Here is a 10,073-nt window from a genome sequence, read left to right as displayed (position 1 = left end):
CCTAGTTACCTGAGCTACTGAGTGTGTCATTATTTTGACTTAGTAAATATTGACTTACCGGTACTAAGACAAAATAATCACACACTTAGTTTATTTACTAAGTCATTATTTCTTTCTAAGGGCTTCACGGTGGCAGAGGGGTTAGTGCGTCTGCCTCACAATACGGAGTTCCTGTAGTCCTGGGTTCAAATCCAGGCTCGGGATCTTTCTGTGTGGAGTTTGCATGTTCTCCCCGTGAATGCGTGGGTACTCCGGCTTCCTCCCACTTCCAAAGACATGCACCTGGGGATAAGTTGATTGGCAACACTAAATGGTCCCTAGTGTGTGAATGTGAGTGTGAATGTTGTCTGTCTATCTGTGTTGGCCCTGCGATGAGGTGGCGACTTGTCCGGGGTGTACTCCGCCTTCCACCCGATTGTAGCTGAGATAGGCGCCAGCGCCCCCCGCGACCCTGAAAGGGAATAAGCGGTAGAAAATGGATGGATGGATGGATGGATATTTCTTTCTAAGACAAAATAATGACACACTTAGTATACATATATATATATATATATATATACATATATATATGTGCGTATGTATGTATGTATGTATATATATATGTGTATGTATGTATATGTATGTATGTATATGTATATATGTATATATATGTATATATGTATATGTATATATATATATATATATATATATATATACATATGTATATGTATGTATGTATGTATATATATATATATATATATATATATATACGTATGTATGTATGTATGTATGTATATATATATATATATATATATATATATATATATATATACATATGTATATGTATGTATGTATATATATATATATATATATATATATATATATATATATATATATATATATATATATATATATATATATAATGGGTGTAACGGTACAGAAAAATTTTGGTTCGGTACGTACCTCGGTTCAGAGGTCACGGTTCGGTTAATTTTCGGTACAGTAAGAAAATTACTAAATATACATTTTTTGGTTATTTATCTACCAAATTTGCAAAATCTTCCACCAAAAATATTTTTCTTAGCGGAATATTTGATGTGAAGTAATGGGAACCTTAGATAGGTCAATAATTCATAATAAAATTGATTTTGATTTAATATTATGTTTTGAGCAATGACAGTTTGAAAGAAAAAAAAACAGCTTTGTTTTATTAGTCAGCGTTGCAACTTTTTCTAAATTATATTTAGCCTTTAAGCTTTTTTATTTCACTTTTGTTTATGTTTTTGTTGATTTTAATATCAATCAATCAATCAATCAATGTTTGCTTATATAGCCCTAAATCACTAGTGTCTCAAAGGGCTGCACAAACCACCACGACATCCTCGGTAGGCCCACATAAGGGCAAGGAAAACTCACACCCAGTGGGACATTGGTGACAATTATGACCCAGTGGGACGTCGGTGACAATGATGACTATGAGAACCTTAGAGAGGAGGAAAGCAATGGATGTCGAGCGGATCTAACATGATACTGTGAAAGTTCAATCCACAATGGATCCAACACAGTCGCGAGAGTCCAGTCCAAAGAGGATCCAAGACACAGCAGCGAGAGTCCCGTTCACAGCGGAGCCAGCAGGAAACCATCCCAAGCGTAGGCGGACCAGCAGCGCAGAGATGTCCCCAGCCGATACACAGGCGAGCAGTACATGGCCACAGGATCGGACCGGACCCCCTCCACACGGGAGAGTGGGACATAGAAGAAAAAGAAAAGAAATGGCAGATCAACTGGTCTAAAAAGGGAGTCTATTTAAAGGCTAGAGTATACAAATGAGTTTTAAGGTGAGACTTAAATGCTTCTACTGAGGTGGCATCGCAAACTGTTACCGGGAGGGCATTCCAGAGTACTGGAGCCCGAACGGAAAATGCTCTATAGCCCGCAGACTTTTTTTGGGCTTTGGGAATCACTAATAAGCCGGAGTCCTTTGAACGCAGATTTCTTGCCGGGACATATGGTACAATACAATCGGCAAGATAAGATGGAGCTAGACCGTGTAGTATTTTATACGTAAGTAGTAAAACCTTAAAGTCACATCTTAAGTGCACAGGAAGCCAGTGCAGGTGAGCCAGTACAGGCGTAATGTGATCAAACTTTCTTGTTCTTGTCAAAAGTCTAGCAGCCGCATTTTGTACCAACTGTAATCTTTTAATGCTAGACATGGGGAGACCCGAAAATAATACGTTACAGTAGTCGAGGCGAGACGTAACAAACGCATGGATAATGATCTCAGCGTCTTTAGTGGACAGAATGGAGCGAATTTTAGCGATATTACGGAGATGAAAAAAGGCCGTTTTAGTAACGCTTTTAATGTGTGCCTCAAAGGAGAGAGTTGGGTCGAAGATAATACCCAGATTCTTTACCGTGTCGCCTTGTTTAATTGTTTGGTTGTCAAATGTTAGAGTTGTATTATTAAATAGAGTTCGGTGTCTAGCAGGACCGATAATCAGCATTTCCGTTTTTTTGGCGTTGTTAATAGTATTTTAAGAATGTGCCGTGGGCCTTTAAAACATTAGCTGTGGGCAGCAAATGGCTTCAGGGGCACACTTTTGACACCCCTACTATAGATAATAAAAAATGTAATCTGATAAATCTATGGATAAAAAGCAGAGCCTGGCAACACAAGCGCGTTTATCATAACTCTCTCGCTCTCTGTCTCTGCCCCTCCTTCACGAATGCTGCTGTGCGCACTACTTTTTTTGTTTTTAACCCCTTCTTAACCCCGAACATACATTGAAAATACACGCAACCCTAACTTAAACCGCCGGACATTTAAGGCATTTAAGAAACTCCACCCGGACAGCCGGGCAAAAGATGACATATTCGGTGAAAAGAGGAGGTACAGTCAGTCTATCGTAGCTCGGTCGCTGCTAGCATGCCGTGTGCATTGTTTACACAACGTGCGGTACGCTACTTAATATGTCCGTGTAGAAACTCGTTGGGTACACCTCCGAACCGAACCCAAACCCCCGTTATCAGGACTTGGACTTGGGCGTGGATTGTTTTTCCAACGCAAAGGAAAATTGGCACGAGCGAGACGTGAATGTGAGTACATATTTATTCAAACCAACAAATTACAAACAAAGGAAGCAAACAAAAGGCGCGCACGAGAGCGGAGAACAAACTTGACTAGAAAACAGACAAAAGACTAGCACAAAGGCTATAAACTGTAAACATGAAACAAAACACTTGCACTGTGGCATGAATAACAAAAACTTACTGTGACTGAGACAAGGGAATGAGAAAACAGCATGGCTTGGCATAATTGGTGTTGAGGTATATGTAAAGTCGCCAGGCTGAACACTTGGCAACTACAGGTTTAAAAATAATACCAGTGATTGAACAGGTGCGTGACATGACAGGTGAAACTAATAAGCTGCTATGGTAACAAAACAAACAAGGAAGTGCAGGAACTGAACTATATATATATATATATATATATATATATATATGTAAATATCTAATTTCACAACATACATATACATATATATATATATATATGTATATATATATATATATATATATGCCACTTCTAGTCCAGTGCGGCTAAAATATGAAAATAAATCATGTTTTTCCTTCTAGAATTTAGTGGGTGCGGCTTACAATCTTGAAAATACCTTAAATATCCCTTCCGTACATATTCAGTCAACTGAAAACTGCCAAGTTCTCTGGGAAGTAAAAACAAACATCTTTACACAACCAAACATGAAGACTTTATTCAGGAATGCACAAAATATAGCCGTCAACATCCAAAGTGAGCATAGCAGTATTCCCATTTATACTTACATGATGAGCAAAATACAGCATAGGTGTATTTTCACAGAATATAAATATACACACACTTCTTTAAATGCAAAAAAAATACCACAGCAACAGGATCTGTGATGACGTGATCTTGGCAATAATTGTGCTTCCACGGAGGAGCCGAGTGTTCCATCACGTTAGTCGCAGATGTTCCCTCCGGAGGAATCCAACCTGAGAATTCCGTCAAGGCTAGAACACGTTCTGACTGCAGAGTCGTCAAAAGGTACTCTCACGTCACGGGGGTGGAACACTTTGGAGGATCGAGTACGCAACTTTGACTGGTTGTACAAAATGGACAAAGGCACGGTTGATTGGGACTCACGGATGGAAGATACGACTTATTTACAACACAGCATCACTGTCACACGAGCAGTTTTCTGGGGGAGGTACTCAACATGTACTGTGAGTGCTCCCTTGAAAGCATGGTGTTCTCCCTTTAAATCATGGTGTACTACCTTTAAATCATGGTGTACTCCCTTGAAACAATGGTGTACTCCCTTTAAATCATGCTGTACTCCCTTTAAATCATGCTGTACTCCCTTTAAATCATGCTGTACTCCCTTTAAATCATGGTGTACTCCCTTTAAATCATGGTGTACTCCCTTGAAAGCATGGTGTACTCCCTTTAAATCATGGTGTACTCCCTTGAAAGCATGGTGTACTCCCTTTAAATCATGGTGTACTCCCTTTAGATCATGGTGTACTCCCTTTAAATCATGGTGTACTTCCTTTAAATCATGGTGTACTCCCTTTAAATCATGGTGTACTCCCTTGAAACAATGGTGTACTCCCTTTAAATCATGATGTACTCCCTTTAAAGCATGGTGTACTCCCTTTAAATCATGGTGTACTCCCTTTAAATCATGGTGTACTCCCTTTAAATCAGAGGTCACCAACCTTTTTGAAACCAAGAGCTACTTCTTGGGTACTGATTAATGCGAAGGGCTACCAGATTGATACACACTTAAATAAATTGCCAGAAATAGCCAATTTGCTCAATTTACCTTTAATGAAAAAATCTATATCTATAAAAAATGGGTATTTCTGTCTGTCATTCCGTCGTATTTTTTCCTTTTACAGAAAGTTTTTGTATAGAATAAATGATGAAAAAAACACTTAATTGAACGGTTTAAAAGACGAGAAAACACGGAAAAAATGAAAATATAATTTTGAAGCATAGTTCATCTTCAATTTTGACTCTTTAATATTCAAAATTCAACCCCAAAAAAAGAAGAGAAAAACTAGCTAATTCGAATCTTTTAGAAAAATGTTTAAATAGAATTTAAGGTGATTAAGATTATTTTTAGAATTTTGATGACATGATTTAAATAGGTTAAAATCCAATCTGCACTTTGTTAGAATATATAACAAATTGGACCAAGCTATATTTCTAACAAAGACAAATCATTATTTCTTCTAGATTTTCCAGAACAACATTTTTAAAATACATTTAAAAGACTTTGAAATAAGATTTAAATTTAATTCTACAGATTTTCTAGATTTGCCAGAATAATTTTTTTGAATTTTAATCATAATAAGTTTGAAGAAATATTTCACAAATATTCTTCGTCGAAAAAAAAGAAGCTAAAATGAAGAATTAAATTAAAATGTATTTATTATTCTTTACAATAAAAAATAAATAAATTTACTTGAACATTGATTTAAATTGTCAGGAAAGAAGAGGAAGGAATTTAAAAGGTAAAAAGGTATATGTGTTTAAAAATCCTAAAATCCTTTTTAAGGTTGTATTTTTTCTCTAAAATTCTCTTTCTGAAAGTTATAAGAAGCAAAGTAAAAAAAATAAAAATAAATGTATTTAAACAAGTGAAGACCAAGTCTTTAAAATATTTTCTTGGATTTTCAAATTCTATTTGAGTTTTGTCTCTCTTAGAATTAAAAATGTCGAGCAAAGCGAGACCAGCTTGCTAGTAAATAAATACAATTTAAAAAATAGAGGCAGCTCACTGGTAAGTGCTGCTATTTGAGCTATTTTTAGAACAGGCCAGCGGGCGACTCATCTGGTGCCCGCGGGCACCACGTTGGTGACCCTTGCTTTAAATCATGATCCCTTTCATTCTGTAACAAATCATAAGTGTCCAATTAAACGCGGGGTCCGAAAATGGCAGAAGAACTAAAAATGAACCAGCAGTGGAGTCTTTGTTTTAAAACTACAGATGTCCGATAATGGCTTTTTTGCCGATATCTGGTATTCCGATATTGTCCAACTCTTAAATACCGATTCTGATATCAACCAATAAAATAATGATTTCCAGGTTCTGCGCTGAATGGAAAATGAGCTCAAACATCATGAATGCAAAGAGAACATTTGGAGATGTCGTAACCTCAATTATGCATCATTTAATATAACTTATAATAACGTCATACATAACCATTTTATTATTTGTTTTAGTTTTTTTACAGCATTATATAGAGCAGGGGTGTCCAAAGTGCGGCCCGCAGCTAATTGTTTACCATTCTGGAAATGCTATTGCAAACATAAAAAAGAATATTAAAAATATTGGAATGAGGTGAAATCTAATGAGAAAAAGTTGCAATGTTGACACAAAACAGCCATGCAGGCTGTTTTTTTTTCCTTTTGTCTTTCATTATTTTTTTTTGAACAATGGCAAAAAAAATAAAAAATAATGAAAGACAAAAGAAAAAAAAAACAGCCCGCATGGCAACTTTGTGTCAACATTGCAACTTTTTCTCGATAGATTTCACCTCATTCCAATATTTTTAATGTTCTTTTTTATTTTTTATGTTCTTTTAACATGAATTTTTTTGTCTTTTTTTTTTTTTTTTTGAACAATGGCAAAAAAATAAAAAATAATGACAAAAAAATCCATGTTATAATGAATTATTTTCAAAGCTCCAATTAGTAATATTTCACTTTAAAATGTTTTATGTGGTAAATATTGCATGTATTGTGAAGTTTCAATATAAAAATAAAGTTTTCTTTGACAAAAGAGCATAAAACAAACAAAATAACAGTTTAAACGTAAAAATTGACAGATATATCTGAAGTTGATCTTGTAACTTAAGTGTTAAAAGTAAAAAATAAAAAAAACTATTAAAATTGTATCACTTTCTGAGTGGGGCACCTTTTGGATTCCGAACATACTTAGTGGTATTTTATTTATCTTTTCACTGGGATTACTCAAAAATATAAAATAATTAAAATCAATGGTGTCCTTTTAGGGCTCTAATTACTAAATACTGCAAATTCCAGTTTTACTATTAAAAAAACAAATGTGTTTTTTTTTTAAGTTGATATTGTCACGGCTATGGGATCATGTTCTGTTTTTGTCATGTTTTGTTTTATTTTTTGGACACTCAGTCCCCGTTCCTGCACTTCTTTGTTTCCTTTGTTGCCATGCCAACTCATTAGTTTCCACCTTGTCTTCATGTCTCACACCTGTTTGTAATTATCTTAGCTATTATTTAAACCCGAAAACAAACAAAATAACAGTTTAAACGTAAAAATTGACAGATATATCTGAAGTTGATCTCGTAACTTAAGTGTTAAAAGTTTAAAAAAAAAACTATTAAAATTGTATCACTTTCTGAGTGGGGCACCTTTTGGATTCCAAACATACTTAGTGGTATTTTATTTATCTTTTCACTGTGATTACTCAAAAATATAAAATAATTCAAATCAATGGTGTCCTGCATTATTGATCTTTTAGGGCTCTAATTAATAAATACTGCAAATTCCAGTTTTACTATTAAAAAAAATAATTTGTTTTTTTTTCAAAGATGATATTGTCACACCCATGGGATCATGTTCTGTTTTTCTCATGTTTTGTTTTATTTTTTGGGCACTCAGTTCCTGTTCCTGCACTTCCTTGCTTTCTTTGTTGCCATGCCAACTCATTAGTTTCCACCTTGTCTTCATGTCTCACACCTGTTTGTAATCATCTTAGCTATTATTTAAACCCGAAGTTGCCAGGAAGTCCTCCTGGCGACTTTATTACACAACTCCATTCATGCCTAGCCATGCTGTTTCCCTCCTGCTCGTGTCAAGTAAGTTTTAGGTTTCGTTATGTCGCAGTTGTTTAGTTTTGTTTTTGTCTATAATCATGCCATTGTGCTAGTTTTGTTTTCAGTAGCCAAGTGTTTGTACTTCCTTGTGAGCGCCCTTTGTTTGTAATTATCTTAGCTATTATTTAAACCCGAAGTTGCCAGGAAGTCATCCTGGCGACTTTATTACACGACTCCATTCATGCCTAGCCATGCTGTTTCCCTCCTGCTCGTGTCAAGTAAGTTTTTGGTTTCGTTATGTCACAGTTGTTTGGTTTTGTTTTTCTCTATAATCATGCCATTGTGCTAGTTTTGTTTTCAGTAGCCAAGTGTTTGTACTTCCTTGCGAGCGCCCTTTGTTTGTAATTATCTTAGCTATTATTTAAACCCGAAGTTGCCAGGAAGTCGTCCTGGCGACTTTATTACACGACTCCATTAATGCCTAGCCATGCTGTTTCCCTCCTACTCGTGTCAAGTAAGTTTTTGGTTTCGTTATGTCACAGTTGTTTGGTTTTGTTTTTCTCTATAATCATGCCATTGTGCTAGTTTTGTTTTCAGTAGCCAAGTGTTTGTACTTCCTTGTGAGCGCCCTTTGTTTGTAATTATCTTAGCTATTATTTAAACCCGAAGTTGCCAGGAAGTCATCCTGGCGACTTTATTACACGACTCCATTCATGCCTAGCCATGCTGTTTCCCTCCTACTCGTGTCAAGTAAGTTTTTGGTTTCATTATGTCACAGTTGTTTAGTTTAGTTTTTCTCTATAATCATGCCATTGTGCTAGTTTTGTTTTCAGTAGCCCAGTGTTTGTACTTCCTTGTGAGCGCCCTTTGTTTGCCTTTTTCTGTTAGTTATAGTGTGTAAAAATAAATATGTACTCACATTCACGTCTCGCTCGTGCCAACTATCCTTTGCGTTGGAAAAACAAAAAATCCCACAGTCCAAGTCATCAATGGGTTTTTGTGGGTTCTTCCGAGGATGTCGTAGTCGTAATGATTTGTGCAGTCCTTTGAGACATTTGTGATTTGGGGCTATATAAATAAACATTGAAGTAGTCCAAGTCCTGACAGATATAGATATTTACGGTAAGCGTTATATACAAAATAATAATACAAAATTGACTTATTTTCAACATTTTATTAACTGAGATCCTTCATGTTCCCCGGGACCCCTAAAGGTAAAATACATTTTAAAAATACATATATTCTGTGAATATGAAAAATATTAAAATGGCCCCCGCATGCTTTAATTTTTCCATGTACGGCCCTCAGTGGAAAAATTTTGGACACCCCTGCATTAGTCTGTGTGCATTTCACTTTTATACTAAAATGACTGAAATAAGTCTTTTTTTCGTCTATTTGTACATGACCTGTAAATGCCAAAGAGTCCTGTTGAGTTCTGGTCTGAATCCATATTTTGTAAGGAGGCAGGTGTTGGAATTTGATGCTCACACACACTCAACCATGAGCCAGTTGTTTTCTGCCCGTCTTTGAAAAGTGATGCCACGTGATTTTATTCCGTTCCAAGTTTGGCGATGAGCTCGTCGCAGATTTTCGTGAGTTCCTCAATCTCCTGATTCTGTTTGGAGACAAGAGACAAGCATGTTGTTGATTGACAGGCCAACTCTGGTTTCTTTAGTAAATCCAACACTGCCCCCTAGTGTTGAATGAGCACGCCATCCATTTTTTTGTGTGTGAGCTTGAGCCTATCCCGGTTGACACACATAAACAAACAACTATGGAGAATCTTGATGAACCTAACTCAGCCTCTCAGAGGTCACAACAAAAATTCCAACCGCATAGTACTTCTAACTGTGAGGAGCATTTTGCGATTGTAAAATCGTACTTTCTGAACGACGGCTCTTTCCAGCGAGTCCACCTTCATCTGCTCCATCCTCAGGCTGGCATTCAGCGCCACGCCCTCCGAGTTGGCCTTGGATCGTACCTGCGCTATCTCCTCGTTGGCCCTGTCGCATACACACAACTGTCAGTTTGTACTGAGGAACTAAAATACGAGACAAATACGACATTCAAGAATAGGACCTATGCTAATGCTAGAGTAGCTCTGGGAAAAATCATGAATTAAACGATATCTTTTTGGGACATGATTACAACACTCACATTCTAAACGCAACACAGTATGAGCGGGAAGAACTGTATGGGGGAGCACCAAAGAGTAAAGAATGATTTCCTGTATTTGACACACCAGACTGAAG

At 36.4% G+C, this 10,073-nt stretch overlaps 1 protein-coding gene across 4 annotated transcripts in view; it reads right to left on the bottom strand.

The window, feature by feature from the left end:
* Nucleotides 1-6,175: 6,175 nt before the first annotated feature.
* tacc1 (transforming, acidic coiled-coil containing protein 1) overlaps nt 6,176-10,073 on the bottom strand; it is an 84,963-nt gene continuing 81,065 nt past the window's right edge. For all 4 annotated transcript variants that reach the window (XM_061875291.1, XM_061875290.1, XM_061875289.1 and 1 more), the window contains 2 exons: nt 9,704-9,824; nt 6,176-9,436 (listed from right to left, as the gene is read on the bottom strand). In XM_061875291.1, the coding sequence (XP_061731275.1) occupies nt 9,371-9,436; nt 9,704-9,824 (187 nt within the window). In that variant the 3' untranslated portion in view covers nt 6,176-9,370. The remainder of the gene's footprint in view (nt 9,437-9,703; nt 9,825-10,073) is intronic.

This window comes from Nerophis ophidion, linkage group LG16 (genome assembly GCF_033978795.1).
Source record: "Nerophis ophidion isolate RoL-2023_Sa linkage group LG16, RoL_Noph_v1.0, whole genome shotgun sequence".
Classification (NCBI taxonomy): Eukaryota; Metazoa; Chordata; class Actinopteri; order Syngnathiformes; family Syngnathidae; genus Nerophis; species Nerophis ophidion.
Note: the sequence above shows the minus strand (reverse complement) of the source record. Positions and strands in the feature narration are given on the sequence as shown.